The 23,924-nt window shown below is 63.4% G+C and overlaps 2 protein-coding genes, 51 non-coding genes and 1 pseudogene across 54 annotated transcripts; 2 read left to right on the top strand and 52 right to left on the bottom strand.

Annotated features, from left to right (window-relative positions):
• The first annotated feature begins 98 nt into the window (after positions 1-98).
• On the top strand, positions 99-4,251 carry LOC116492547. Of its 2 annotated transcripts, none has more exons than XM_032193322.1 (2): positions 99-172; positions 655-4,251. In XM_032193322.1, exon 2 carries the CDS (start codon positions 688-690, stop codon positions 1,552-1,554), a length of 867 nt encoding a protein of 288 aa, XP_032049213.1. In that variant the 5' UTR covers positions 99-172; positions 655-687; the 3' UTR covers positions 1,555-4,251. The 2 variants fall into 2 exon arrangements, with proteins under 2 accessions (XP_032049213.1, XP_032049214.1); XM_032193323.1 differs by lacking the exon at positions 99-172 and adding an exon at positions 498-529.
• Positions 4,252-7,235: 2,984 nt separating this feature from the next.
• Positions 7,236-10,243, top strand: AIRE (autoimmune regulator). The gene is made up of 11 exons (XM_032193244.1): positions 7,236-7,376; positions 7,480-7,654; positions 7,748-7,900; positions 7,994-8,065; positions 8,481-8,605; positions 8,733-8,810; positions 9,073-9,188; positions 9,270-9,470; positions 9,563-9,659; positions 9,884-9,985; positions 10,163-10,243. The coding sequence occupies exons 1-11, from the start codon at positions 7,236-7,238 to the stop codon at positions 10,241-10,243; spliced, it is 1,341 nt and encodes a 446-aa protein (XP_032049135.1).
• Positions 10,244-10,523: 280 nt separating this feature from the next.
• LOC116492838 lies at positions 10,524-10,642 on the bottom strand. Its single transcript, XR_004253667.1, has one exon. It is a non-coding gene; the product is annotated as a 5S ribosomal RNA (ribosomal RNA).
• Positions 10,643-10,781: 139 nt separating this feature from the next.
• LOC116492829 lies at positions 10,782-10,900 on the bottom strand. Its single transcript, XR_004253660.1, has one exon. It is a non-coding gene; the product is annotated as a 5S ribosomal RNA (ribosomal RNA).
• Positions 10,901-11,040: 140 nt separating this feature from the next.
• Positions 11,041-11,159, bottom strand: LOC116492828. The gene has a single exon (XR_004253659.1). It is a non-coding gene; the product is annotated as a 5S ribosomal RNA (ribosomal RNA).
• Positions 11,160-11,296: 137 nt separating this feature from the next.
• On the bottom strand, positions 11,297-11,415 carry LOC116492830. The gene has a single exon (XR_004253661.1). It is a non-coding gene; the product is annotated as a 5S ribosomal RNA (ribosomal RNA).
• Positions 11,416-11,553: 138 nt separating this feature from the next.
• On the bottom strand, positions 11,554-11,673 carry LOC116492849. The gene has a single exon (XR_004253678.1). It is a non-coding gene; the product is annotated as a 5S ribosomal RNA (ribosomal RNA).
• Positions 11,674-11,812: 139 nt separating this feature from the next.
• On the bottom strand, positions 11,813-11,933 carry LOC116492853. The gene has a single exon (XR_004253682.1). It is a non-coding gene; the product is annotated as a 5S ribosomal RNA (ribosomal RNA).
• Positions 11,934-12,071: 138 nt separating this feature from the next.
• Positions 12,072-12,191, bottom strand: LOC116492850. Its single transcript, XR_004253679.1, has one exon. It is a non-coding gene; the product is annotated as a 5S ribosomal RNA (ribosomal RNA).
• A 135-nt stretch (positions 12,192-12,326) lies between these two features.
• LOC116492792 lies at positions 12,327-12,447 on the bottom strand. Its single transcript, XR_004253624.1, has one exon. It is a non-coding gene; the product is annotated as a 5S ribosomal RNA (ribosomal RNA).
• Positions 12,448-12,587: 140 nt separating this feature from the next.
• Positions 12,588-12,706, bottom strand: LOC116492827. Its single transcript, XR_004253658.1, has one exon. It is a non-coding gene; the product is annotated as a 5S ribosomal RNA (ribosomal RNA).
• Positions 12,707-12,842: 136 nt separating this feature from the next.
• LOC116492840 lies at positions 12,843-12,962 on the bottom strand. Its single transcript, XR_004253669.1, has one exon. It is a non-coding gene; the product is annotated as a 5S ribosomal RNA (ribosomal RNA).
• Positions 12,963-13,102: 140 nt separating this feature from the next.
• LOC116492833 lies at positions 13,103-13,222 on the bottom strand. Its single transcript, XR_004253662.1, has one exon. It is a non-coding gene; the product is annotated as a 5S ribosomal RNA (ribosomal RNA).
• Positions 13,223-13,362: 140 nt separating this feature from the next.
• Positions 13,363-13,481, bottom strand: LOC116492851. The gene has a single exon (XR_004253680.1). It is a non-coding gene; the product is annotated as a 5S ribosomal RNA (ribosomal RNA).
• A 138-nt stretch (positions 13,482-13,619) lies between these two features.
• Positions 13,620-13,738, bottom strand: LOC116492826. The gene has a single exon (XR_004253657.1). It is a non-coding gene; the product is annotated as a 5S ribosomal RNA (ribosomal RNA).
• Positions 13,739-13,876: 138 nt separating this feature from the next.
• On the bottom strand, positions 13,877-13,995 carry LOC116492835. The gene has a single exon (XR_004253664.1). It is a non-coding gene; the product is annotated as a 5S ribosomal RNA (ribosomal RNA).
• Positions 13,996-14,134: 139 nt separating this feature from the next.
• LOC116492825 lies at positions 14,135-14,253 on the bottom strand. Its single transcript, XR_004253656.1, has one exon. It is a non-coding gene; the product is annotated as a 5S ribosomal RNA (ribosomal RNA).
• A 139-nt stretch (positions 14,254-14,392) lies between these two features.
• On the bottom strand, positions 14,393-14,512 carry LOC116492846. Its single transcript, XR_004253675.1, has one exon. It is a non-coding gene; the product is annotated as a 5S ribosomal RNA (ribosomal RNA).
• Positions 14,513-14,652: 140 nt separating this feature from the next.
• LOC116492823 lies at positions 14,653-14,771 on the bottom strand. The gene has a single exon (XR_004253654.1). It is a non-coding gene; the product is annotated as a 5S ribosomal RNA (ribosomal RNA).
• Positions 14,772-14,909: 138 nt separating this feature from the next.
• Positions 14,910-15,028, bottom strand: LOC116492822. The gene has a single exon (XR_004253653.1). It is a non-coding gene; the product is annotated as a 5S ribosomal RNA (ribosomal RNA).
• A 138-nt stretch (positions 15,029-15,166) lies between these two features.
• On the bottom strand, positions 15,167-15,286 carry LOC116492843. The gene has a single exon (XR_004253672.1). It is a non-coding gene; the product is annotated as a 5S ribosomal RNA (ribosomal RNA).
• A 137-nt stretch (positions 15,287-15,423) lies between these two features.
• LOC116492836 lies at positions 15,424-15,543 on the bottom strand. Its single transcript, XR_004253665.1, has one exon. It is a non-coding gene; the product is annotated as a 5S ribosomal RNA (ribosomal RNA).
• A 140-nt stretch (positions 15,544-15,683) lies between these two features.
• On the bottom strand, positions 15,684-15,802 carry LOC116492821. Its single transcript, XR_004253652.1, has one exon. It is a non-coding gene; the product is annotated as a 5S ribosomal RNA (ribosomal RNA).
• A 138-nt stretch (positions 15,803-15,940) lies between these two features.
• LOC116492820 lies at positions 15,941-16,059 on the bottom strand. The gene has a single exon (XR_004253651.1). It is a non-coding gene; the product is annotated as a 5S ribosomal RNA (ribosomal RNA).
• A 138-nt stretch (positions 16,060-16,197) lies between these two features.
• LOC116492819 lies at positions 16,198-16,316 on the bottom strand. The gene has a single exon (XR_004253650.1). It is a non-coding gene; the product is annotated as a 5S ribosomal RNA (ribosomal RNA).
• A 139-nt stretch (positions 16,317-16,455) lies between these two features.
• Positions 16,456-16,574, bottom strand: LOC116492818. The gene has a single exon (XR_004253649.1). It is a non-coding gene; the product is annotated as a 5S ribosomal RNA (ribosomal RNA).
• Positions 16,575-16,712: 138 nt separating this feature from the next.
• LOC116492817 lies at positions 16,713-16,831 on the bottom strand. The gene has a single exon (XR_004253648.1). It is a non-coding gene; the product is annotated as a 5S ribosomal RNA (ribosomal RNA).
• A 138-nt stretch (positions 16,832-16,969) lies between these two features.
• On the bottom strand, positions 16,970-17,088 carry LOC116492816. The gene has a single exon (XR_004253647.1). It is a non-coding gene; the product is annotated as a 5S ribosomal RNA (ribosomal RNA).
• A 138-nt stretch (positions 17,089-17,226) lies between these two features.
• Positions 17,227-17,345, bottom strand: LOC116492815. The gene has a single exon (XR_004253646.1). It is a non-coding gene; the product is annotated as a 5S ribosomal RNA (ribosomal RNA).
• A 140-nt stretch (positions 17,346-17,485) lies between these two features.
• LOC116492814 lies at positions 17,486-17,604 on the bottom strand. The gene has a single exon (XR_004253645.1). It is a non-coding gene; the product is annotated as a 5S ribosomal RNA (ribosomal RNA).
• Positions 17,605-17,742: 138 nt separating this feature from the next.
• LOC116492812 lies at positions 17,743-17,861 on the bottom strand. Its single transcript, XR_004253643.1, has one exon. It is a non-coding gene; the product is annotated as a 5S ribosomal RNA (ribosomal RNA).
• Positions 17,862-18,000: 139 nt separating this feature from the next.
• Positions 18,001-18,119, bottom strand: LOC116492811. The gene has a single exon (XR_004253642.1). It is a non-coding gene; the product is annotated as a 5S ribosomal RNA (ribosomal RNA).
• A 138-nt stretch (positions 18,120-18,257) lies between these two features.
• LOC116492834 lies at positions 18,258-18,376 on the bottom strand. The gene has a single exon (XR_004253663.1). It is a non-coding gene; the product is annotated as a 5S ribosomal RNA (ribosomal RNA).
• A 139-nt stretch (positions 18,377-18,515) lies between these two features.
• On the bottom strand, positions 18,516-18,635 carry LOC116492839. The gene has a single exon (XR_004253668.1). It is a non-coding gene; the product is annotated as a 5S ribosomal RNA (ribosomal RNA).
• Positions 18,636-18,773: 138 nt separating this feature from the next.
• On the bottom strand, positions 18,774-18,891 carry LOC116492847. The gene has a single exon (XR_004253676.1). It is a non-coding gene; the product is annotated as a 5S ribosomal RNA (ribosomal RNA).
• A 138-nt stretch (positions 18,892-19,029) lies between these two features.
• LOC116492841 lies at positions 19,030-19,149 on the bottom strand. The gene has a single exon (XR_004253670.1). It is a non-coding gene; the product is annotated as a 5S ribosomal RNA (ribosomal RNA).
• Positions 19,150-19,290: 141 nt separating this feature from the next.
• LOC116492852 lies at positions 19,291-19,410 on the bottom strand. Its single transcript, XR_004253681.1, has one exon. It is a non-coding gene; the product is annotated as a 5S ribosomal RNA (ribosomal RNA).
• A 138-nt stretch (positions 19,411-19,548) lies between these two features.
• On the bottom strand, positions 19,549-19,666 carry LOC116492793 (annotated as a pseudogene).
• A 137-nt stretch (positions 19,667-19,803) lies between these two features.
• Positions 19,804-19,922, bottom strand: LOC116492810. The gene has a single exon (XR_004253641.1). It is a non-coding gene; the product is annotated as a 5S ribosomal RNA (ribosomal RNA).
• A 138-nt stretch (positions 19,923-20,060) lies between these two features.
• LOC116492842 lies at positions 20,061-20,180 on the bottom strand. The gene has a single exon (XR_004253671.1). It is a non-coding gene; the product is annotated as a 5S ribosomal RNA (ribosomal RNA).
• Positions 20,181-20,319: 139 nt separating this feature from the next.
• LOC116492809 lies at positions 20,320-20,438 on the bottom strand. The gene has a single exon (XR_004253640.1). It is a non-coding gene; the product is annotated as a 5S ribosomal RNA (ribosomal RNA).
• A 141-nt stretch (positions 20,439-20,579) lies between these two features.
• Positions 20,580-20,698, bottom strand: LOC116492808. Its single transcript, XR_004253639.1, has one exon. It is a non-coding gene; the product is annotated as a 5S ribosomal RNA (ribosomal RNA).
• Positions 20,699-20,837: 139 nt separating this feature from the next.
• LOC116492807 lies at positions 20,838-20,956 on the bottom strand. The gene has a single exon (XR_004253638.1). It is a non-coding gene; the product is annotated as a 5S ribosomal RNA (ribosomal RNA).
• A 138-nt stretch (positions 20,957-21,094) lies between these two features.
• LOC116492844 lies at positions 21,095-21,212 on the bottom strand. Its single transcript, XR_004253673.1, has one exon. It is a non-coding gene; the product is annotated as a 5S ribosomal RNA (ribosomal RNA).
• Positions 21,213-21,349: 137 nt separating this feature from the next.
• LOC116492806 lies at positions 21,350-21,468 on the bottom strand. Its single transcript, XR_004253637.1, has one exon. It is a non-coding gene; the product is annotated as a 5S ribosomal RNA (ribosomal RNA).
• A 139-nt stretch (positions 21,469-21,607) lies between these two features.
• On the bottom strand, positions 21,608-21,726 carry LOC116492805. Its single transcript, XR_004253636.1, has one exon. It is a non-coding gene; the product is annotated as a 5S ribosomal RNA (ribosomal RNA).
• A 138-nt stretch (positions 21,727-21,864) lies between these two features.
• On the bottom strand, positions 21,865-21,983 carry LOC116492804. Its single transcript, XR_004253635.1, has one exon. It is a non-coding gene; the product is annotated as a 5S ribosomal RNA (ribosomal RNA).
• A 138-nt stretch (positions 21,984-22,121) lies between these two features.
• On the bottom strand, positions 22,122-22,240 carry LOC116492797. The gene has a single exon (XR_004253628.1). It is a non-coding gene; the product is annotated as a 5S ribosomal RNA (ribosomal RNA).
• A 138-nt stretch (positions 22,241-22,378) lies between these two features.
• LOC116492848 lies at positions 22,379-22,497 on the bottom strand. Its single transcript, XR_004253677.1, has one exon. It is a non-coding gene; the product is annotated as a 5S ribosomal RNA (ribosomal RNA).
• Positions 22,498-22,635: 138 nt separating this feature from the next.
• Positions 22,636-22,753, bottom strand: LOC116492845. Its single transcript, XR_004253674.1, has one exon. It is a non-coding gene; the product is annotated as a 5S ribosomal RNA (ribosomal RNA).
• Positions 22,754-22,890: 137 nt separating this feature from the next.
• On the bottom strand, positions 22,891-23,009 carry LOC116492837. The gene has a single exon (XR_004253666.1). It is a non-coding gene; the product is annotated as a 5S ribosomal RNA (ribosomal RNA).
• A 139-nt stretch (positions 23,010-23,148) lies between these two features.
• Positions 23,149-23,267, bottom strand: LOC116492824. Its single transcript, XR_004253655.1, has one exon. It is a non-coding gene; the product is annotated as a 5S ribosomal RNA (ribosomal RNA).
• A 138-nt stretch (positions 23,268-23,405) lies between these two features.
• LOC116492813 lies at positions 23,406-23,524 on the bottom strand. The gene has a single exon (XR_004253644.1). It is a non-coding gene; the product is annotated as a 5S ribosomal RNA (ribosomal RNA).
• Positions 23,525-23,666: 142 nt separating this feature from the next.
• On the bottom strand, positions 23,667-23,785 carry LOC116492791. Its single transcript, XR_004253623.1, has one exon. It is a non-coding gene; the product is annotated as a 5S ribosomal RNA (ribosomal RNA).
• Between the last annotated feature and the right edge of the window lie 139 nt (positions 23,786-23,924).

Here is a 23,924-nt window from a genome sequence, read left to right as displayed (position 1 = left end):
GGGCGGGCGCTGCGCACTTCCGCCGCGTGCCCGCTGGGGCCGGGCGGGGCGGGGCGGAGAGGGGCGGGAGCGGTCCGCGGCGCTGCCCCTCTCCAAGATGGCGGCGGCGACCTCGGCCCGTTCCCCCCGCGCCCTCCTGCGCAAGCTCGGCAGAGCCCCCTCCAAGATGGCGGTGAGCCCCGGGGAGGGAGGGGCCGCGCCGGGCCGGGGGCAGGCCGGGGCCCGGCTCCCTCAGCCCCCTCAGCGGGCCCCGGCCGGGCCCCGGCCCCGCTCCCGCAGCGCCGTGACTCAGCGCCCGGGGCCGGGCCGCGGGGGGCGAGGCGGCGGCGGCGGCGGGGCCGGGCCGGGCCTCCCCCGGAGCCCCCTCAGCGCCCCGGGCCCCGAGCCCCGAGCAGCGTCCGGCGGGGCCTGGGGCCGGGCCCTGCGTGTGCCCCGAGCGGAGCCCGGCGCCCGGGGCGGCCGCAGCCTGAGGCGATTCGCAGCGATCCCGCGGGGCGCCGCTGGTCGCGGGTGGCGGGACCGGCCGCGGGTAGGCCCCGCAGCGCCTTGGGAAGGCCCCGGCCCGGCGGTGTTGAGCGGGGTTTGCCCTCCGCTCGCTGGCGGTGCGGGGAAAGATGCCCCCGCTCACGTAGCGCCTCTCAAATTGTCTTTCAGGTTATGTCGTAACCGCGGGATAAGCGAGCAGTGATGGAAGCACTGGATAGCGAGGTGAAAGCACGGAAGACTCTGGGATCTGTTGAGTACGTGGAGTCTTCAGGCTTCACCCAGGGAATACTGCCGACCAAGAAGGATGTGGTGCAGAACATGCTGTACCTACTGCAGCCCAAAAGAGCGGGCCAGGCCCAGCGCTCCAAGGAGGATGCAGCCTACTTGCTTGCTGAGCACCTGCAAGAGCACTGGTTGGTTTGCAACTTGCACACCATCGGAACGCAAAATATAAAGAAACTCATCCTCAAAATGTACGAGGAGTTTACCCGATTGTATCAGACCCGAAAGCAGAGACAGAACCAGGCTTTTACGGAGAGAGCAGACAAATTCAACGAGAGTTCGGAGAAGCTCTTTGACATATTTTGTACAGATGCGCAGTTGAGAAATAAATTGGAGGAATACAGTGGAATAAAAATGACTGGCATCGAATGGAAATTTCTTGAAGATCAAAGAAGCGAAAGGAAAATGTACTACGAAGATTTCACAGACAAGCAGGAACTGAAGATGATGGAAAGAAGGCAGAAGATACAGTGTCTGGAGCACTTCAGGAAGCTTGCCAGGGAGGAGAAGGAAGGAAACAAATCGAAGGAAATGACGTATAAAAGTGATGAGCAATCGGATGAAGGCACGAGCGTGGATGAATCCTATCTCGCTGAGGAAGAGAACGGAGGGGCTCCTGCCTTCTCGCTGAGGGGCAGAAGGAAGCGCCGCTGCACTGCCTGGTCCACCGGTGCCGCGACTCCTGCCAGCGATGCCATGCCCCTGGAGTGCCAGCATATACGGATGAGCATCAGGAGAGTTAGGCCTGGGTTCTATGAGACTGTGGAGAAGGTCGAAAACTGCTAGTGTATGCTGTGGTCAGCAAGCAGAGCTGCTGGAGTACAAGGTGGCAGTACACACGTTAGGCAAGTTTGAAATCCCACAATCAATTGGAAGTGAGTGTCGCAGATCCCCAGCCAGAGCTCAGGAACATCCTGCCTCCGGGGAAGGGTGCTGGGACGACAACAACAGCGACAAGGACTAAACCACGTGGACTTGGAAGGATAAGTAGTCGGCGACTAATGACACGAAGACTCAAACGGAGCGGATGATGTAAGGTTATGTAGTGCATGAGCCTCTTCTTCCAAGGTCCTGTCTACGTCGGTGGGTTTTTGGAAGTCTCTCACCATTTCTGAGCCAGTGGTGGCCTAACAGGACTGATTTACTGCAGGGAAATAACTCGGACTTGTTGCTAATAGGAAATGAATGTGCTGAAGAGACCTCGCTCCTGCCGGTTTCCATGGGAGGGAGAGGTCTTCAGCCCTTTTCAGCAGAATTTGGCGTTTCTGTGAGGAAGGAAGCTGGTTTTCACGTTGTGTTACCTGGTCCTAGAGAGGCGTCTTGTCATGTCGTGGAGGGATTGCTCTTCTGCTTGGGGAGGGAGGGAGAGAGGGATCAGGAGGCATTTGAGTGCTTTGGCTGTAAAAGCAGCGGTGGTTCTGGATGCTTTATTCTGGACTCTATTTTAAAGATGTTTCCTTGATCAGGATAGACCTTCCTCTAATTGGATGAGTTAATACAAAGTCCCTAATCTAGGATCAGAGGTGTGAATCCTAAACGAACTGGTGTAGTCTTATCTTCCCAGGGAGGGGGAGTGGTCTGAAGATAGAGGGAAGGATGCAAACTGCATCGTTCAGCTTAAAATGGGAAGAGTTTTAGAAACCATTGCACTGTCCTGTCATCTTAGGATGTAGGGAAGAAAAAAACTTCCCCGTGTGTAGCTGTGGTATTTGCAGCAAAAGGCACCGAAGTCTGGGCTTGCTTTTCCTCCCCCTGTAGGTACGTGCAGACCAGTGGGGTGGAAGTGGTAGTTTTCCACCAAGAGTCTGTTTGAAAAAGGTGTCATCCTCTTGCCCACATATATCCCCAACAGTGACGTGTCTGTGATTTTAGATACATGCAGTATAAGGGTATCTGCCCTTCTCAGTTAGGGTTGCTTTACTGGTTTTTAAAGATGAGAGAGTTGAACTTTGTACGGAACCCAGCGCTGGGGATCTCTCTGGTGAGATTCCCAGAGCTTGCCAGATGACATTTAACAGCACAAAGTGAAGTCTTGGTTTGTCCACAGAAATACTCTGGTAGAAAGAGCTCAAACTTGCCTGGTTTTCAGATTTACCTTTCAGTGTGAACGTTGATTTCCCCACTCCAGTATCTCAGCTTTTCCCCGTTTCTTTCCTAGATGTCCTGCATATCATTTTACTGACATTAACTCGTGCTGTTTCATTCTTTAGCTTTTGCTTCCTTTAACAATAAATGCATGTACAAATAATTTTGACAGCTCCTGTTACTTTGATGAATCAGTTCTTGGACTGCTTTGAAGTCCTATGCCAAAGGAGGAATGAAACGCCAGGTAGCTGCTGTTCCAAGTCAGATGCAGCGGAGCCAGGCAAAGCCCAGCAGCAGCAGCCCTGGCCCTGCTGCGTAGTCAGGCTGCAGCGTGTATCTGCTCTGTCCCTCTGCCTAGGGATGGATTTGTCCAGCTCTGAGTGATACGTCGGCTTCCCAGTGAACTTGCTCTTTATTAATTGCCAGGATCTTTACCCTGTGTCTCTGAGAAGTTCCTCTTGGTAAGTGGCTGCAGAATATCCAGTGAACGCAGTGCATTCCGCGTCACTGCTGGTGTCGTTACGGGTTTCATTGCACGAACCCACGTTCTGCAACACCCTTCAGCCTCCTCTGCTTGAGAGATCGCAGCCCTCTCTCTCCTCCTCTCTCTGACGTGCTTCACTGGCTTCCCCGTGCAAATGATGTCACGTTTAAACTATTTGCCTTCCAGCCCTGAGGTGCTGGACTCTAGCCTCTCACTGGGCTTTTACACCAGCAGCTCTGTTTCAGCAGGGAATATAGCCAAGCTCGGACCTCGCAGAAATAGATGTTTTTGTAATAACTGCTGTAAAACTCCCTTTGTATTAAAAATATAGATGAAGTATAAGTGCTAGCGTGTAAAGTAAATCCGACAGGGTTGAATTGAGTATGGAACACAGCTGTATAGCGCTTCATGATTTTCAGGGATTCAGGGAATTTAAGGTTGTCGAATCTGACTTCCTGTATACCACAGGGAATTACATTTCATTCAGAAGCCCCATACTCAGCCTACTGGTTTCAGTTTAACTGATGTGTCTTGCAGAAAGTTGAGCTGAAGACGTCAGAAGCCTGCTGTCTTCCTCAGTTACATACTTAATCGTTTGCTGTTTAATAATTATGACCATCTTCTAGGCTGTGATTCTTTTCATGACATTGTGTACAGGCTGAGCAGTGTTTATTGCATTTAAATCATATTTGTTTTTTAACTGGGTTTGACTGTGGATAGAGCCAAAGCCTGGCTCTGTTTCTGCTGCAACAGGGGGGAGATTTCTATAATGATGTATTCTGATTACTCTTCTTTGGGACCATGGTGCCTTTTTAATCAGGACAGTAAATCTTGTCCCAGATTCTGTACTTTTGTACGTTAACAGTTGTTGACTTTCCTTTTTTGGTGTGTCCCAAATAAATTAATATAACATACCTCTGGGCTTTTGTTTCTTCTTTCTAAAGGGGGAGGAAAGAGGAAACTGAAGCTAAAATTAATCTTCTCTACCACAGCTCTCCCTACCAGGCTCTTGCAGGAGCAGCTGCAAAGCATGCGGGTGGATCCGCTTTCATCTGGACTGCGCGGGGCGGCAGCAGGAAAGCTTCTAGAGAGAGGAGGAGGAGAACCCGAGCCCCACGTGGAGCCTTTTTACAACAAATGCTGGAGCCTGGAGCCGCCAAAGGTAAGGGGAGGGGGCTGAGACTCATGTGCCGGGTGGTGGCATTTCACTCGGACTGGCTGTGAGCTGCAGGCAGTGTTGGAGACGCTCTCCTTCCCGGCAGCGGTCCTGTGATCCTGCCCTGTGGATGGGTTCCCCCTGGTGCCTGCTCCTCCCTGTGACTCGGGGCCGTGTTCGGGGGGTTGTGAGAGACAAGTGGGGGGCAGGCGGTGTCCAAGAGACACACAGGGTGATGGCCTCAGGGACCTCAGGAGGGTGGAGGGGAAGTGGGGGAGGAAAAAATGCTGTTAACAGCACCTTTGCTTCAGTAGCTTTTCACAAGAAGAAGGAATCAGAGCCCATCCCAGGGGTTACAAGGGCTTTTGATGGATACTGAGGTGCTGATTTAACTGGACGTCTGTGGAAAAATACTTCCAGCCATTGCAGCTGGATGGTGCGAATTGTGTTCTCCTACCTTGAAACTTTTGCTTTGATTTCTGCAGGAGCGATACAAACGAGAGGACATCCTGAAACCTGAGTGTGGCCAGGTGCCCCTGCACCCCAGCCTTCAGTCCTCGGGGCCAGGCAGGGCTTGTGCCAGCCCCAGGGAGGGTTTTACACCCTCTGCAAGCACGAGATGACTTTTCTCAGCCTTTTCACTGCTGAGGTCTGCACTAAGCAAGGTATTACAGAAATACCCCTCTGATCTGCCAGCAAGTACGTGCCTCTTCATACAGCACCTGGCAGCCCCTACTCTGCCTCCTGCACAGCACCTCAGAAAGGGGAAGGAACACACAAAAACAACCCAAAATGCAAATTATTGCACTGCTGAGCTAGCTGGACATGAAAAACAATCTATCTGTGATTCCAAGCAGAGAAGCAGTCACAAAGTTGGAATTTAAAACAAGCCCAATCAAGCCCAGCAAGCACAGCACTCTGGGCACACAGCTCCCTGTGGTGTTGGGCAGCACCCGTGCATGCAGGAGCAGCTGTTTGTAGCCGTGGGTGTGTGGGCACGGGGAGGGCACAGCCGCCTTGTCTTGGCGGTGCTGGAACACAACAAAGGGTGGCAGTGACAGATAGTGGCTTGGCAGGTCGAGTGGGACATTGAGGAAAACAATTTTCATGGTGGAGGGTGGAGCAGGCCCTGAAACTGTGTCACGGCTGCATTGATGCTCAGTGCCTTGCCAGGCTGCGGCAGCTCCCGGCCAGGGAATGAACCTCCTGTTCCATTTAATACCCGTGTTGTGTCCCCTGGGTGCCACAGGTGCGTCCCTGCTGCGGCAGAGCTGGCTGCTCAGCCAGCTCCTGGGGGCTGCGGATGCTGCTGGGAAGGGGCCGGTGGGGACTCCAGAACCCTGCTGTAGGACACAAGGACCTGGCACGGTGTCTGCCTGGCCTCCATCCCACTGCTCCTACTGCCTCCAAGAGAAAAATCACTCCAGATCCTGAGAGGAGCTTCGGGGAGAGAGTTTGTGTAAACATGTTAGTGCGTTAACCAGAAATGGATGAGGGCATTTCCTGCCCTTGCGGAGGGCGTTGTCTTGTTATTCTTCCCGAGTTTCTGGACAGCAGCCACTGTCTCCTGGCACGGCTCTGTATCAAGCAGATACACACTCCAGTCTTTCAGGACTTGATGAATGTCCCTGCCCACGTCACCTTGATCTGCACAAGGTTGTCTCCCTTATTGGGCCCATTCCTGGTCCCACCCGAGCTGGGTTTTGCTGCACAAACCGTGTCAGGCATGGCCCCAGCGCAGGGAGGGCGTGCACAGCCCCGGCGCTGTGGCTGAGTTGCCTGGGCTGACTCAGGCAGCAGGGACAGGTCTCTGGAGAGGGGCTGGAAACTAATCCCAGGGAAATCCCAAGTGTTTGGGGAGTGGGAGAGGAGCCTTAGAGCTTTCCCTTTCCTGGGCTCCTGGTATGGAGTGACCAGGTATGTTAGAGCATATCAACCCCATTTTTTTTTTAAATGCAAGACACACAAAGTGCCAATTCCCCATTGGCTCTCAAGTTTTTTCCAGCTGTGCATTTCTAGAGAAATCACTTTATTGCCCAGTTCCCCTTAATGGGCAATTACAGAGCTGCGTGTGCGGCTGGGTAATCCCCGGGTGTGCTCAGGGCACTGCCCGTCACTGTCACGCTGTGTGGCAGCACTGCTGCTTGGTCACTGTACCCAGACAGGCACTTGCAGAGTTTTTTAGGTGTCAGTGCTTCCCTGGGCGTTTGTCAGCCCACTGTGCTTCAGCTGTGAGCCTGCAGAAGGTGGTTTGCAGGTAGCGTAACCGCAGCAAATACATCTCTTTTTCCCTAGATTTCAGGGCCTTACTTCCCATGTGCGGCTAAGTTTCTGGATGAGAGAAGCGGGTGCTGTGGAAAGTCCAGAAATTTTGGGACAACGCCTGGCTGACCGCAGGGACGAAGGAAGCGGGGGCTGCCTGTGCCAGCACCCTGGCTAACTCCCCTCTCCTGGGGTGGCTGGCGGGGTGGGATTGTGCCTGTTGCCCCCAGCAGCGGGTAGCAGGTTGGGTGGAGAGCCACCTCATCCCGACCCCTGGGGCCGGCAGCGCGGGAGCAAGCCCAGCTGCGGTGCTGCAGGGAGAGCTGGCACGGCCAGAGGCGTGAGCTCAGGTTACGCATTGTACAGAAATGAGTGGCGCTGTGGGAGCCTGACGACTTTCCCACTTTCGGCAGCCGGGCTGTATTAAAGGGGAGCCTCGGGGCTGGCCGCTCGTCCCAGCTGCGTCGCTGCCGCCTCGGCATGGCTGGGCCAGGCGGTGACGGGGACCTGCGGCAGCTGCTGAAGCTGCACCGCACCGAGATCGCCATGGCGGTGGACGACGTCTTCCCGCTGCTGCACGGCCTCGCCGACCACGACGTCGTCCCCGAGCACGTCTTCAAGGTGAGGCACGGGGTGGGCGAACGCAGCCCCGGCCACATCGCAGGGACTGGGGCCAGCTGGTGGCACCCGGACACGTGCCCACGGCTGGCGGTGGCACCGGCAGGAGACGCTGAGCCAGACGGAGCGAGAGGGCTCCCACCGCGCCTTCCACGCGCTGCTCACCTGGCTCCTGGGCCGCGATGTCGCCGCCGTCCGCGACTTCTGGGCAGTGCTCTTCAAGGACTACAACCTGGAGCGCTACACCCGGCTCCGGCCCCTCCACAGCGCCTTCCCCAAAGGTAGGCAGAGGCCAGGAGCTGGCACCCCCGGGGGCTTCCCGCGGCAAGGGTGACCCCCTGGGCTGGCTGTGCCTGTCCCTGCCCCCTCTGCAGAGGTGGACCTCGGGCGGCAGCGCCGCAGCCGGCGCCTGTCCCCCAGCCCCACGGCACCAGTCCCACACAGACCCCAAGGCAAGAGAAAAGCCCCTGAGGAGCGGGATGGGGCCCGCATGGCACAGCCCTCGCCACGGCACGCTGCCAGCCCCGGTATGGAGACGTGGTCAGGGTGGGTGCAGGGAAGAAATGTGGCGGGGCACTTGGAGCGTGTCACCCAGGGTGACCATCCTGCAACACCCCCAGGGCCCCTGACAAAAGCAAAGACCACGAAGAAGCTGGAGGGTGTGGACACCACACGCTCACCCCGTAGCAGCAGTGAGTGCCAAGCTCTTCTCCCGTTCCCTGGGGACAAGCACAGCCACAGGTTTCTCCCCCAAACAGTCCCAGTCAGATGGTGACGGTCTGCGAGAGGCCACCGGGCACCTACAGCCAGCAGGCTTGGGCAGAGGGGTGGGTTGGGCCAAGGGGAGACAGGGGCAGCAGTGGGACAGCGTTGGCTTTTAGATGAGGCCGTCTGAGACCCCCTGCCCGCAGGCCTCCAGGCTGCAGCCAGCGAGGTGCCCGGCACCCGCAGGGCTGCTGAGGGGAAGCACGTCCTCATCAGACATGGGCTGGAGCCGAGTGAGCAGCGCAGGCGCTGGGCAGCCCCCAGCCTCAGGAGCCCCCCTCCTCGGGAGGGCCCCCGCAGAGGGGCGGAGGGCGGCGGGGACGGTGCTGGCCTCTCTTCCAGGCAGCACCAAGGTGGGCAGCAGAGCCGGGGATGAGCTTTATGACCCAGCTGCTGGCGAGGAGCTCGGGGCCAGGAGCAGGAGCCGCAGCCTGAAACCTGCTGCCCGACCCAGGGCACCCCAAAGCGTACGGTGTTGCCAACCCCCAGCACCTTCCAGCCATACGAGCCCTCCCAGCAGCAGGGATCCTCCCTTCCCTGCAGCTCTCCCAGTGGTTGATGGTCCCTAAAACCCCTCTCTCGTTCTGCCCGCAGAGCGGGGGGCTGCGAGCAACACCCCAGGGCTGTCTGCCAGCGCCCACCATGCACAGCCAGGACCCCACACCCCAGCAGGTGAGCCCGGGGCTTTTCAGCACCCCAAAAGTCACCTGGTGAAATTGGGGCCGTCGGGATCCTCCCGGTGTATCCGCCTGTGCTGGCTGAGTACAGGCAGCCTGGGAACAGGTGACCCCTGTGCCAAAAGGCACTGGTGTGTTAGGTGTTTGCAGGGCAAGTGCCAAGGGAAGATGCATCGAGGAGGCAGTGGGTGACAGCGTCCCCTGGAGCCACCCAGGGTGGCAGTGGCAGCGCCCCCCTGCCCGCTCCCCCATGGCAGGAGAACGAGGACGAGTGCGCAGCGTGCGGTGACGGCGGAGAGCTCATCTGCTGCGATGGCTGCCCCCGGGCTTTCCACCTCGCCTGTCTGGTGCCCCCGCTGCCCCGCGTCCCCAGGTGAGCCCCAGCGCAGGCCATGTGGCTCTGGTGTCCCTGGGCGTCCCTGCCCTCGCTCACAGCCGCGCTCTGGCTGCGCAGCGGGACGTGGCAGTGCGGCTCATGTGCGGTCAAGCCAGGCCAGTTGCGGGAGGCAGACAAGGTTGCAGAGCAGCCCCCCGTGATCCCCGGGGAGGAAGAACGCGGTGCCCACATGGGCAGAGGTGATGGGAGTGTCTGCAGCCACTGCTTCAGCAGGATCCCTACAACCCAACACTGCCCTGTACCTAACGGGAACCCTGGGTGAGGCTCCTGCCACCTCCCACATCTCACCCCAAACCCCCTGGGTCTGGTCTCATTGCCCGGAGAGTTTGTGACACTGCCTTTGGTCGCAGGGGGCTGCTGCTTTGCAGTTCCTGCATGGGCGCACCAGAAACAGGCAGCGTGGGGAGCACCGTAATTACCGGAGACCACGCGCATCAGGCAGCAAAGGTCAGTACAGGCACCGCTGGGAGAACAGCCCGGGGAGTGGCAGCACTGGGCAAGGGCGTTTGGAGGAGGAGACGAGATGGGAGAGATGGAGCTGAGGAGTGATGGTTTGGGCTGGGTGAGGGACAAGCAGCTATAGCTGCAGGTGTTGCTGAAGCTGGGCTGGAAGGGGAGCAGCACACTGTGGGGCAGTCACCAGCTGGGTGGCAGGAACTGAATGAAGCCAGCACGTCACCAGACACAACCCGTCTCCTCTGCAGGCAGAGTGTGGCAACCCCAGCGGTGACCCCGTATTGAGCAGGGATGAGCTCGACGCCCTCCTGGGCGAGGTAACTTACGGGTGGTGACACCAACAGGCAGAGCCCAACCATGGGCAACTGAATGCCTGGGGTAACCCCACATCAGGTCCTCAGCCTATGGGGGGCACACAAGTGAAAGCCAGGGTAAAGACAAGAGGCTGGGAGCAGGTGAAAACAAAGAGCAAACTCCCATGGGCTGTCCCACAGGGCGCCTGGGACGGGATCCTGCAGTGGGCTTTCCAGAGCATGGCACGGCCACTCGCAGACACCCATGGGCTCTTCGTGTAGTGCATGCACCTGACACGGGGGGAGCTGATCTGCGGCAGGCCAAAGCTAAAGGACAGCTGTGCACTGGTAAGAGCACAGGAGGATGGATACAAATGACCAACACATAATAAAATGAGAAAAAAGAAATTAAAAAAAAAAAACACAACCTAACTAAATAGCTAAACAAAATATACATAACAAGAGGGAACAAAAAAGAGGATAAAATAGGATCACAAATTCTACAAGTGAGCAAATTGATAAGATTTTAATAAATATGAAAATATACAAGGAGGAAAAAAAAACCCTACAGCACCCGGTATTCCCAGGAGGTCTCCCATCCAAGTACTAACCGGGCCCGACCCTGCTTAGCTTCCGAGATCAGACGAGATCGGGCGTTGCCAGGGTGGTATGGCCGTAGGCACCCTCGTCCCCGCCAACAGCCCTCTTCCCCACAGCCGCCGCACAACCGCCGCCGCGGCCACGGCCTGTGCCACGGCCTCCCTGCCAACAGGCGGGCGCCCCTGGCCCCGCAAAAGCCGCCCCCGACGGCCAAGACAAAAGCCTACAGCACCCGGTATTCCCAGGAGGTCTCCCATCCAAGTACTAACCGGGCCCGACCCTGCTTAGCTTCCGAGATCAGACGAGATCGGGCGTTGCCAGGGTGGTATGGCCGTAGGCACCCCTCGTCCCCGCCAACAGCCCTCTTCCCCACAGCCGCCCGCACAACCGCCGCCGCGGCCACGGCCTGTGCCACGGCCTCCCTGCCAACAGGCGGCGCCCCTGGCCCCGCAAAAGCCGCCCCCGACGGCCAAGACAAAAGCCTACAGCACCCGGTATTCCCAGGAGGTCTCCCATCCAAGTACTAACCGGGCCCGACCCTGCTTAGCTTCCGAGATCAGACGAGATCGGGCGTTGCCAGGGTGGTATGGCCGTAGGCACCCTCGTCCCCGCCAACAGCCCTCTTCCCCACAGCCGCCGCACAACCGCCGCCGCGGCCACGGCCTGTGCACGGCCTCCCTGCCAACAGGCGGCGCCCCTGGCCCCGCAAAAGCCGCCCCCGACGGCCAAGACAAAAGCCTACAGCACCCGGTATTCCCAAGAGGTCTCCCATCCAAGTACTAACCGGGCCCGACCCTGCTTAGCTTCCGAGATCAGACGAGATCGGGCGTTGCCAGGGTGGTATGGCCGTAGGCACCCTCGTCCCCGCCAACAGCCCTCTTCCCCACAGCCGCCGCACGACCGCCGCCGCGGCCACGGCCTGTGCCACGGCCTCCCTGCCAACAGGCGGCGCCCCTGGCCCCGCAAAAGCCGCCCCCGACGGCCAAGACAAAAGCCTACAGCACCCGGTATTCCCAGGAGGTCTCCCATCCAAGTACTAACCGGGCCCGACCCTGCTTTAGCTTCCGAGATCAGACGAGATCGGGCGTTGCCAGAGTGGTATGGCCGTAGGCACCCTCGTCCCCGCCAACAGCCCTCTTCCCCACAGCCGCCGCACAACCGCCGCCGCGGCCACGGCCTGTGCCACGGCCTCCCTGCCACAGGCGGCGCACCTGTGCCCCCGCAAAAGCCGCCCCCGACGGCCAAGACAAAAGCCTACAGCACCCGGTATTCCCAGGAGGTCTCCCATCCAAGTACTAACCGGGCCCGACCGCTGCTTAGCTTCCGAGATCAGACGAGATCGGGGCGTTGCCAGGGTGGTATGGCCGTAGGCACCCTCGTCCCCGCCAACAGCCCTCTTCCCCACAGCCGCCGCACAACCGCCGCCGCGGCCACGGCCTGTGCCACGGCCTCCCTGCCAACAGGCGGCGCCCCTGGCCCCGCAAAAGCCGCCCCCGACGGCCAAGACAAAAGCCTACAGCACCCGGTATTCCCAGGAGGTCTCCCATCCAAGTACTAACACGGGCCCGACCCTGCTTAGCTTCCGAGATCATACGAGATCGGGCGTTGCCAGGGTGGTATGGCCGTAGGCACCCTCGTCCCCGCCAACAGCCCTCTTCCCCACAGCCGCCGCACAACCGCCGCTGCGGCCACAGGCCTGTGCCACGGCCTCCTGCCAACAGGCGGCGCCCCTGGCCCCGCAAAGCGCCCCCGACGCCAAGACAAAAGCATACAGCACCCGGTATTCCCAGGAGGTCTCCCATCCAAGTACTAACCGGGCCCGAACCCTGCTTAGCTTCCGAGATCAGACGAGATCGGGCGTTGCCAGGGTGGTATGGGCCGTAGGCACCCTCGTCCCCGCCACAGCCCTCTTCCCCACAGCAGCCGCACAACCGCCGCCAGCGGCCACGGCCCTGTGCCACGTGCCTCCCTGCCAACAGGCGGCGCCCCTGGCCCCGCAAAAGCCGCCCCCGACGGCCAAGACAAAAGCCTACAGCACCCGGTATTCCCAGGAGGTCTCCCATCCAAGTACTAACCGGGCCCGACCCTGCTTAGCTTCCGAGATCAGACGAGATCGGGCGTTGCCAGGGTGGTATGGCCGTAGGCACCCTCGTCCCCGCCAACAGCCCTCTTCCCCACAGCCGCCGCACAACCGCCGCCGCGGCCACGGCCTGTGCCACGGCCTCCCTGCCACAGGCGGCGCCCCTGGCCCCGCAAAGCCGCCCCCGACGGCCAAGACAAAAGCCTACAGCACCCGGTATTCCCAGGAGGTCTCCCATCCAAGTACTAACCGGGTCCCGACCCTGCTTAGCTTCCGAGATCAGACGAGATCGGGCGTTGCCAGGGTGGTATGGCCGTAGGCACCCTCGTCCCCGCCAACAGCCCTCTTCCCCACAGCCGCCGCACAACCGCCGCCGCGGCCACGGCCTGTGCCACGGCCTCCCTGCCAACTAGGCGGCGCCCCTGGCCCCGCAAAAAGCCGCCCCCGACGGCCAAGACAAAAGCCTACAGCACCCAGGTATTCCCAGGAGGTCTCCCATCCAAGTACTAACCGGGCCCGACCCTGCTTAGCTTCCGAGATCAGACGAGATCGGGCGTTGCCAGGGTGGTATGGCCGTAGGCACCCTCGTCCCCGCCAACAGCCCTCTTCCCCACAGCCGCCGCACAGACCGCCGCCGCGGCCACGGCCTGTGCCACGGCCTCCCTGCCAACAGGCGGCGCCCCTGGCCCCGCAAAAGCCGCCCCCCGACGGCCAAGACAAAAGCCTACAGCACCCGTATTCCCAGGAGGTCTCCCATCCAAGTACTAACCGGGCCCGACCCCTGCTTAGCTTCCGAGATCAGACGAGATCGGGCGTTGCCAGGGTGGTATGGCCGTAGGCACCCTCGTCCCCGCCAACAGCCCTCTTCCCCACAGCCGCCGCACGACCGCCGCCGCTGCCACGGCCTGTGCCACGCCTCCCTGCCAACAGGCGGCGCCCCTGGCCCCGCAAAAAGCCGCCCCCGACGGCCAAGACAAAAGCCTACAGCACCCGGTATTCCCAGGAGGTCTCCCATCCAAGTACTAACCGGGCCCGACCCTGCTTAGCTTCCGAGATCAGACGAGATCGGGCGTTGCCAGGGTGGTATGGCCGTAGGCACCCTCGTCCCCGCCAACAGCCCTCTTCCCCACAGCCGCCGCACAACTGCCGCCGCGGCCACGGCCTGTGCCACGGCCTCCCTGCCAACAGGCGGCGCCCCTGGCCCCGCAAAAGCCGCCCCCGACGGCCAAGACAAAAGCCTACAGCACCCAGTATTCCCAGGAGGTCTCCCATCCAAGTACTAACCGGGCCCGACCCTGCTTAGCTTCCGAGATCAGACGAGATCGGGCGTTGCCAGGGTGGTATGGCCGTAGGCACCCTCGTCCCCGCCAACAGCCCTCTTCCCCACAGCCGCCGCAATGACCGCCGCCGCGGCCACGGCCTGTGCCACGGCCTCCCTGCCAACAGGCGGCGCCCCTGGCCCCGCAAAAGCCGCCCCCGACGGCCAAGACAAAAGCCTACAGCACCCGGTATTCCCAGGAGGTCTCCCATCCAAGTACTAACCGGGCCCGACCCTGCTTAGCTTCCGAGATCAGACGAGATCGGGCGTTGCCAGGGTGGTATGGCCGTAGGCACCCCTCGTCCCCGCCAACAGCCCTCTTCCCCACAGCCGCCGCAAGACCGCCGCCGCGGCCACGGCCTGTGCCACGGCCTCCCTGCCAACAGGCGGCGCCCCTGGCCCCGCAAAAGCCGCCCCCGACGGCCAAGACAAAAGCCTACAGCACCCGGTATTCCCAGGAGGTCTCCCATCCAAGTACTAACCGGAGCCCGACCCTGCTTAGCTTCCGAGATCAGACGAGATCGGGCGTTGCCAGGGTGGTATGGCCGTAGGCACCCTCGTCCCCGCCAACAGCCCTCTTCCCCACAGGCCGCCGCAACGACCGCCGCCGCGGCCACGGCCTGTGCCACGGCCTCCCTGCCAACAGGCGGCGCCCCTGGCCCCGCAAAAGCCGCCCCCGACGGCCAAGACAAAAGCCTACAGCACCCGGTATTCCCAGGAGGTCTCCCATCCAAGTACTAACCGGGCCCGACCCTGCTTAGCTTCCGAGATCAGACGAGATCGGGCGTTGCCAGGGTGGTATGGCCGTAGGCACCCTCGTCCCCGCCAACAGCCCTCTTCCCCACAGCCGCCGCAAGACCGCCGCCGCGGCCACGGCCTGTGCCACGGCCTCCCTGCCAACAGGCGGCGCCCCTGGCCCCGCAAAAGCCGCCCCCGACGGCCAAGACAAAAGCCTACAGCACCCGGTATTCCCAGGAGGTCTCCCATCCAAGTACTAACCGGGCCCGACCCTGCTTAGCTTCCGAGATCAGACGAGATCGGGCGTTGCCAGGGTGGTATGGCCGTAGGCACCCTCGTCCCCGCCAACAGCCCTCTTCCCCACAGCCGCCGCACGACCGCCGCCGCGGCCACGGCCTGTGCCACGGCCTCCCTGCCAACAGGCGGCGCCCCTGGCCCCGCAAAAGCCGCCCCCGACGGCCAAGACAAAAGCCTACAGCACCCGGTATTCCCAGGAGGTCTCCCATCCAAGTACTAACCGGGCCCCGACCCTGCTTAGCTTCCGAGATCAGACGAGATCGGGCGTCGCCAGGGTGGTATGGCCGTAGGCAACCTCGTCCCCGCCAACAGCCCTCTTCCCACAGCCGCCGCACAACCGCCGCCGCTGCCACGGCCTGTGCCACGGCCTCCCTGCCAACAGGCGGCGCCCCTGGCCCCGCAAAAGCCGCCCCCGACGGCCAAGACAAAAGCCTACAGCACCCGGTATTTCCCAGGAGGTCTCCCATCCAAGTACTAACCGGGCCCGACCCTGCTTAGCTTCCGAGATCAGACGAGATCGGGCGTTGCCAGGGTGGTATGGCCGTAGGCACCCTCGTCCCCGCCAACAGCCCTCTTCCCCACAGGCCGCCGCCAGACCGCCGCCGCGGCCACGGCCTGTGCCACGGCCTCCCTGCCAACAGGCGGCGCCCCTGGCCCCGCAAAAGCCGCCCCCGACGGCCAAAGACAAAAGCCTACAGCACCCGGTATTCCCAGGAGGTCTCCCATCCAAGTACTAACCGGGCCCGACCCTGCTTAGCTTCCGAGATCAGACGAGATCGGGCGTTGCCAGGGTGGTATGGCCGTAGGCACCCTCGTCCCCGCCAACAGCCCTCTTCCCCACAGCCGCCGCAAGACCGCCGCCGCGGCCACGGCCTGTGCCACGGCCTCCCTGCCAACAGGCGGCGCCCCTGGCCCCGCAAAAGCCGCCCCCGACGGCCAAGACAAAAGCCTACAGCACCCGGTATTCCCAGGAGGTCTCCCATCCAAGTACTAACCGGGCCCGACCCTGCTTAGCTTCCGAGATCAGACGAGATCGGGCGTTGCCAGGGTGGTATGGCCGTAGGCACCCTTGTCCCCGCCAACAGCCCTCTTCCCCACAGCCGCCGCACAACCGCCGCCGCGGCCACGGCCTGTGCCACGGCCTCCCTGCCAACAGGCGGCGCCCCTGGCCCCGCAAAAGCCGCCCCCGACGGCCAAGACAAAAGCCTACAGCACCCGGTATTCCCAGGAGGTCTCCCATCCAAGTACTAACCGGGCCCGACCCTGCTTAGCTTCCGAGATCAGACGAGATCGGGCGTTGCCAGGGTGGTATGGCCGTAGGCACCCTCGTCCCCCGCCAACAGCCCTCTTCCCCACAGCCGCCGCACAACCGCCGCCGCGGCCACGGCCTGTGCCACGGCCTCCCTGCCAACAGGCGGCGCCCCTGGCCCCGCAAAAGCCGCCCCCGACGGCCAAGACAAAAGCCTACAGCACCCGGTATTCCCAGGAGGTCTCCCATCCAAGTACTAACCGGGCCCGACCCTGCTTAGCTTCCGAGATCAGACGAGATCGGGCGTTGCCAGGGTGGTATGGCCGTAGGCACCCTCGTCCCCGCCAACAGCCCTCTTCCCCACAGCCGCCGCACAACCGCCGCCGCGGCCACGGCCTGTGCCACGGCCTCCCTGCCAACAGGCGGCGCCCCTGGCCCCGCAAAAGCCGCCCCCGACGGCCAAGACAAAAGCCTACAGCACCCGGTATTCCCAGGAGGTCTCCCATCCAAGTACTAACCGGGCCCGACCCTGCTTAGCTTCCGAGATCAGACGAGATCGGGCGTTGCCAGGGTGGTATGGCCGTAGGCACCCTCGTCCCCGCCAACAGCCCTCTTCCCCACAGCCGCCGCACGACCGCCGCCCGCGGCCACGGCCTGTGCCACGGCCTCCCTGCCAACAGGCGGCGCCCCTGCCCCGCAAAAGCCGCCCCCGACGGCCAAGACAAAAGCCTACAGCACCCGGTATTCCCAGGAGGTCTCCCATCCAAGTACTAACCGGGCCCGACCCTGCTTAGCTTCCGAGATCAGACGAGATCGGGCGTTGCCAGGGTGGTATGGCCGTAGGCACCCTCGTCCCCGCCAACAGCCCTCTTCCCCACAGCCGCCGCACGACCGCCGCCGCGGCCACGGCCTGTGCCACGGCCTCCCTGCCAACAGGCGGCGCCCCTGGCCCCGCAAAAGCCGCCCCCGACGGCCAAGACAAAAGCCTACAGCACCCGGTATTCCCAGGAGGTCTCCCATCCAAGTACTAACCGGGCCCGACCCTGCTTAGCTTCCGAGATCAGACGAGATCGGGCGTTGCCAGGGTGGTATGGCCGTAGGCACCCTCGTCCCCGCCAACAGCCCTCTTCCCCACAGCCGCCGCAGCAACCGCCGCCGCGGCCACGGCCTGTGCCACGGCCTCCCTGCCAACAGGCGGCGCCCCTGGCCCCCGCAAAAGCCGCCCCCGACGGCCAAGACAAAAGCCTACAGCACCCGGTATTCCCAGGAGGTCTCCCATCCAAGTACTAACCGGGCCCGACCCTGCTTAGCTTCCGAGATCAGACGAGATCGGGCGTTGCCAGGGTGGTATGGCCGTAGGCACCCTCGTCCCCGCCAACAGCCCTCTTCCCCACAGCCGCCGCACAACCGCCGCCGCGGCCACGGCCTGTGCCACGGCCTCCCTGCCAACAGGCGGCGCCCCTGGCCCCGCAAAAGCCGCCCCCGACGGCCAAGACAAAAGCCTACAGCACCCGGTATTCCCAGGAGGTCTCCCATCCAAGTACTAACCGGGCCCGACCCTGCTTAGCTTCCGAGATCAGACGAGATCGGGCGTTGCCAGGGTGGTATGGCCGTAGGCACCCTCGTCCCCGCCAACAGCCCTCTTCCCCACAGCCGCCGCACAGACCGCCGCCGCGGCCACGGCCTGTGCCACGGCCTCCCTGCCAACAGGCGGCGCCCCTGGCCCCGCAAAAGCCGCCCCCGACGGCCAAGACAAAAGCCTACAGCACCCGGTATTCCCAGGAGGTCTCCCATCCAAGTACTAACCGGGCCCGACCCTGCTTAGCTTCCGAGATCAGACGAGATCGGGCGTTGCCAGGGTGGTATGGCCGTAGGCACCCTCGTCCCCGCCAACAGCCCTCTTCCCCACAGCCGCCGCACAACCGCCGCTGCGGCCACGGCCTGTGCCACGGCCTCCCTGCCAACAGGCGGCGCCCCTGGCCCCGCAAAAGCCGCCCCCGACGGCCAAGACAAAAGCCTACAGCACCCAGTATTCCCAGGAGGTCTCCCATCCAAGTACTAACCGGGCCCGACCCTGCTTAGCTTCCGAGATCAGACGAGATCGGGCGTTGCCAGGGTGGTATGGCCGTAGGCACCCTCGTCCCCGCCAACAGCCCTCTTCCCCACAGCCGCCGCACGAACCGCCGCCGCGGCCACGGCCTGTGCCACGGCCTCCCTGCCAACAGGCGGCGCCCCTGGCCCCGCAAAAGCCGCCCCCGACGGCCAAGACAAAAGCCTACAGCACCCGGTATTCCCAGGAGGTCTCCCATCCAAGTACTAACCGGGCCCCGACCCTGCTTAGCTTCCGAGATCAGACGAGATCGGGCGTTGCCAGGGTGGTATGGCCGTAGGCACCCTCGTCCCCGCCAACAGCCCTCTTCCCCACAGCCGCCGCACAACCGCCGCCGCGGCCACGGCCTGTGCCACGGCCTCCCTGCCAACAGGCGGCGCCCCTGGCCCCGCAAAAGCCGCCCCCGACGGCCAAGACAAAAGCCTACAGCCACCCGTATTCCCAGGAGGTCTCCCATCCAAGTACTACCGGGCCCGACCCTGCTTAGCTTCCGAGATCAGACGAGATCGGGCGTTGCCAGGGTGGTATGGCCGTAGGCACCCTCGTCCCCGCCAACAGCCCTCTTCCCCACAGCCGCCGCACAACCGCCGCCGCGGCCACGGCCTGTGCCACGGCCTCCCTGCCAACAGGCGGCGCCCCTGGCCCCCGCAAAAGCCGCCCCCGACGGCCAAGACAAAGCCTACAGCACCCGGTATTCCCAGGAGGTCTCCCATCCAAGTACTAACCGGGCCCGACCCCTGCTTAGCTTCCGAGATCAGACGAGATCGGGCGTTGCCAGGGTGGTATGGCCGTAGGCACCCTCGTCCCCGCCAACAGCCCTCTTCCCCACAGCCGCCCGCACGAACCGCCGCCGCTGGCCACGGCCTGTGCCACGGCCTCCCTGCCAACAGGCGGCGCCCCTGGCCCCGCAAAAAGCCGCCCCCGACGGCCAAGACAAAAGCTACAGCACCCGGTATTCCCAGGAGGTCTCCCATCCAAGTACTAACCGGGCCCGACCCTGCTTAGCTTCCGAGATCAGACGAGAATCGGGCGTTGCCAGGGTGGTATGGCCGTAGGCACCCTCGTCCCCGCCAACAGCCCTCTCCCCACAGCGCCCGCACAACCGCCGCCGCGGCCACGGCCTGTGCCACGGCCTCCCTGCCAACAGGCGGCGCCCCTGGCCCCGCAAAAGCCGCCCCCCGACGGCCAAGACAAAAGCCTACAGCACCCGGTATTCCCAGGAGGTCTCCCATCCAAGTACCTAACAGGGCCCGACCCTGCTTAGCTTCCGAGATCAGACGAGATCGGGCGTTGCCAGGTGGTATGGCGTAGGCACCCTTGTCCCCGCCAACAGCCCTCTTCCCCCACAGCCGCCGCACGACCGCCGCCGCGGCCACGGCCTGTGCCACGGCCTCCCTGCCAACAGGCGGCGCCCCTGGCCCGCAAAAGCGCCCCCCGACGGCCAAGACAAAGCCTACAGCACCCGGTATTCCCAGGAGGTCTCCCATCCAAGTACTAACCGGGCCCGACCCTGCTTAGCTTCCGAGATCAGACGAGATCGGGCGTTGCCAGGGTGGTATGGCCGTAGGCACCCTCGTCCCCGCCAACAGCCCTCTTCCCCACAGCCGCCGCACAACCGCCGCCGCGGCCACGGCCTGTGCCACGGCCTCCCTGCCAACAGGCGGCGCCCCTGGCCCCGCAAAAGCCGCCCCCGACGGCCAAGACAAAAGCCTACAGCACCCGGTATTCCCAGGAGGTCTCCCATCCAAGTACTAACCGGGCCCGACCCTGCTTAGCTTCCGAGATCAGACGAGATCGGGCGTTGCCAGAGGTGGTATGGCCGTAGGCACCCTCGTCCCCGCCAACAGCCCTCTTCCCCACAGCCGCCGCACGCAACGCCGCCGCGGCCACGGCCTGTGCCACGGCCTCCCTGCCAACAGGCGGCGCCCCTGGCCCCGCAAAAGCCGCCCCCGACGGCCAAGACAAAAGCCTACAGCACCCGGTATTCCCAGGAGGTCTCCCATCCAAGTACTAACCGGGCCCGACCCTGCTTAGCTTCCGAGATCAGACGAGATCGGGCGTTGCCAGGGTGGTATGGCCGTAGGCACCCTCGTCCCCCGCCAACAGCCCTCTTCCCCACAGGCCGCCGCACGAACCGCCGCCGCGGCCACGGCCTGTGCCACGGCCTCCCTGCCAACAGGCGGCGCCCCTGGCCCCGCAAAAGCCGCCCCCGACGGCCAAGACAAAAGCCTACAGCACCCGGTATTCCCAGGAGGTCTCCCATCCAAGTACTAACCGGGCCCGACCCTGCTTAGCTTCCGAGATCAGACGAGATCGGGCGTTGCCAGGGTGGTATGGCCGTAGGCACCCTCGTCCCCGCCAACAGCCCTCTTCCCCACAGCCGCCGCACGAACCGCCGCCGCGGCCACGGCCTGTGCCACGGCCTCCCTGCCAACAGGCGGCGCCCCTGGCCCCGCAAAAGCCGCCCCCGACGGCCAAGACAAAAGCCTACAGCACCCGGTATTCCCAGGAGGTCTCCCATCCAAGTACTAACCGGGCCCGACCCTGCTTAGCTTCCGAGATCAGACGAGATCGGGCGTTGCCAGGGTGGTATGGCCGTAGGCACCCTCGTCCCCGCCAACAGCCCTCTTCCCCACAGCCGCCGCAAGACCGCCGCCGCGGCCACGGCCTGTGCCACGGCCTCCCTGCCAACAGGCGGCGCCCCTGGCCCCGCAAAAGCCGCCCCCGACGGCCAAGACAAAAGCCTACAGCACCCGGTATTCCCAGGAGGTCTCCCATCCAAGTACTAACCGGGCCGACCCTGCTTAGCTTCCGAGATCAGACGAGATCGGGCGTTGCCAGGGTGGTATGGCCGTAGGCACCCTCGTCCCGCCAACAGCCCTCTTCCCCACAGCCGCCGCACGACCGCCGCCGCGGCCACGGCCTGTGCCACGGCCTCCCTGCCAACAGGCGGCGCCCCTGGCCCCGCAAAAGCCGCCCCCGACGGCCAAGACAAAAGCCTACAGCACCCGGTATTCCCAGGAGGTCTCCCATCCAAGTACTAACCGGGCCCGACCCTGCTTAGCTTCCGAGATCAGACGAGATCGGGCGTTGCCAGGGTGGTATGGCCGTAGGCACCCTCGTCCCCGCCAACAGCCCTCTTCCCCACAGCCGCCGCACACGACCAGCCGCCGCGGCCACGGCCTGTGCCACGGCCTCCCTGCCAACAGGCGGCGCCCCTGGCCCGCAAAAGCCGCCCCGACGGCCAAGACAAAAGCCTACAGCACCCGGTATTCCCAGGAGGTCTCCCATCCAAGTACTAACCGGGCCCGACCCTGCTTAGCTTCCGAGATCAGACGAGATCGGGCGTTGCCAGGGTGGTATGGCCGTAGGCACCCTCGTCCCCGCCAACAGCCCTCTTCCCCACAGCCGCCGCAGAACCGCCGCCGCGGCCACGGCCTGTGCCACGGCCTCCCTGCCAACAGGCGGCGCCCCTGGCCCCGCAAAAGCCGCCCCCGACGGCCAAGACAAAAGCCTACAGCACCCGGTATTCCCAGGAGGTCTCCCATCCAAGTACTAACCGGGCCCGACCCTGCTTAGCTTCCGAGATCAGACGAGATCGGGCGTTGCCAGGGTGGTATGGCCGTAGGCACCCTTGTCCCCGCCAACAGCCCTCTTCCCCACAGCCGCCGCACGACCGCCGCCGCGGCCACGGCCTGTGCCACGGCCTCCCTGCCAACAGGCGGCGCCCCTGGCCCCGCAAAAGCCGCCCCCGACGGCCAAGACAAAAGCCTACAGCACCCGGTATTCCCAGGAGGTCTCCCATCCAAGTACTAACCGGGCCCGACCCTGCTTAGCTTCCGAGATCAGACGAGATCGGGCGTTGCCAGGGTGGTATGGCCGTAGGCACCCTCATCCCCGCCAACAGCCCTCTTCCCCACAGCCGCCGCACGACCGCCGCCGCGGCCACGGCCTGTGCCACGGCCTCCCTGCCAACAGGCGGCGCCCCTGGCCCCGCAAAAGCCGCCCCCGACGGCCAAGACAAAAGCCTACAGCACCCGGTATTCCCAGGAGGTCTCCCATCCAAGTACTAACCGGGCCCGACCCTGCTTAGCTTCCGAGATCAGACGAGATCGGGCGTTGCCAGGGTGGTATGGCCGTAGGCACCCTCGTCCCCGCCAACAGCCCTCTTCCCCACAGCCGCCGCACAACCGCCGCCGCGGCCACGGCCTGTGCCACGGCCTCCCTGCCAACAGGCGGCGCCCCTGGCCCCGCAAAAGCCGCCCCCGACGGCCAAGACAAAAGCCTACAGCACCCGGTATTCCAGGAGGTCTCCCATCCAAGTACTAACCGGGCCCGACCCTGCTTAGCTTCCGAGATCAGACGAGATCGGGCGTTGCCAGGGTGGTATGGCCGTAGGCACCCTCGTCCCCGCCAACAGCCCTCTTCCCCACAGCCGCCGCACGACCGCCGCCGCGGCCACGGCCTGTGCCACGGCCTCCCTGCCAACAGGCGGCGCCCTGGCCCCGCAAAAGCCGCCCCCGACGGCCAAGACAAAAGCCTACAGCACCCGGTATTCCCAGGAGGTCTCCCATCCAAGTACTAACCGGGCCCGACCCTGCTTAGCTTCCGAGATCAGACGAGATCGGGCGTTGCCAGGGTGGTATGGCCGTAGGCACCCTCGTCCCCCGCCAACAGCCCTCTTCCCCACAGCCGCCGCACGACCGCCGCCGCGGCCACGGCCTGTGCCACGGCCTCCCTGCCAACAGGCGGCGCCCCTGGCCCCGCAAAAGCCGCCCCCGACGGCCAAGACAAAAGCCTACAGCACCCGGTATTCCCAGGAGGTCTCCCATCCAAGTACTAACCGGGCCCGACCCTGCTTAGCTTCCGAGATCAGACGAGATCGGGCGTTGCCAGGGTGGTATGGCCGTAGGCACCCTTGTCCCCGCCAACAGCCCTCTTCCCCACAGCCGCCGCACAACCGCCGCCGCGGCCACGGCCTGTGCCACGGCCTCCCTGCCAACAGGCGGCGCCCCTGGCCCCGCAAAAGCCGCCCCCGACGGCCAAGACAAAAGCCTACAGCACCCGGTATTCCCAGGAGGTCTCCCATCCAAGTACTAACCGGGCCCGACCCTGCTTAGCTTCCGAGATCAGACGAGATCGGGCGTTGCCAGGGTGGTATGGCCGTAGGCACCCTCGTCCCCGCCAACAGCCCTCTTCCCCCACAGGCCGCCGCACAACCGCCGCCGCGGCCACGGCCTGTGCCACGGCCCTCCCTGCCAACAGGGAGGCGCCCCTGGCCCCGCAAAAGCCGCCCCCGACGGCCAAGACAAAAGCCTACAGCACCCGGTATTCCCAGGAGGTCTCCCATCCAAGTACTAACCGGGCCCGACCCTGCTTAGCTTCCGAGATCAGACGAGATCGGGCGTTGCCAGGGTGGTATGGCCGTAGGCACCCTCGTCCCCGCCAACAGCCCTCTTCCCCACAGCCGCCGCACAGACCGTCCGCCGCGGCCGGCCTGTGCCACGGCCTCCCTGCAACAGGCGGCGCCCTGGCCCCGCAAAAAGCCCCCCCGACGGCAAAGACAAAAGC

Source organism: Aythya fuligula, chromosome 9, assembly GCF_009819795.1.
Source record: "Aythya fuligula isolate bAytFul2 chromosome 9, bAytFul2.pri, whole genome shotgun sequence".
Taxonomy (NCBI): domain Eukaryota; kingdom Metazoa; phylum Chordata; class Aves; order Anseriformes; family Anatidae; genus Aythya; species Aythya fuligula.
Note: the sequence above shows the minus strand (reverse complement) of the source record. Positions and strands in the feature narration are given on the sequence as shown.

Coding starts and splice junctions, on each gene's coding strand:
- AIRE (XM_032193244.1), top strand. CDS start 7,236: ATGGCTGGGCCAGGCGGTGACGGGGACCTGCGGCAGCTGCTGAAGCTG. Junction 7,901..7,993: donor ACGGCACGCTGCCAGCCCCG/GTATGGAGACGT, acceptor CAACACCCCCAG/GGCCCCTGACAAAAGCAAAG. Junction 8,066..8,480: donor ACGCTCACCCCGTAGCAGCA/GTGAGTGCCAAG, acceptor CCTCTCTTCCAG/GCAGCACCAAGGTGGGCAGC.
- LOC116492547 (XM_032193322.1), top strand. CDS start 688: ATGGAAGCACTGGATAGCGAGGTGAAAGCACGGAAGACTCTGGGATCT.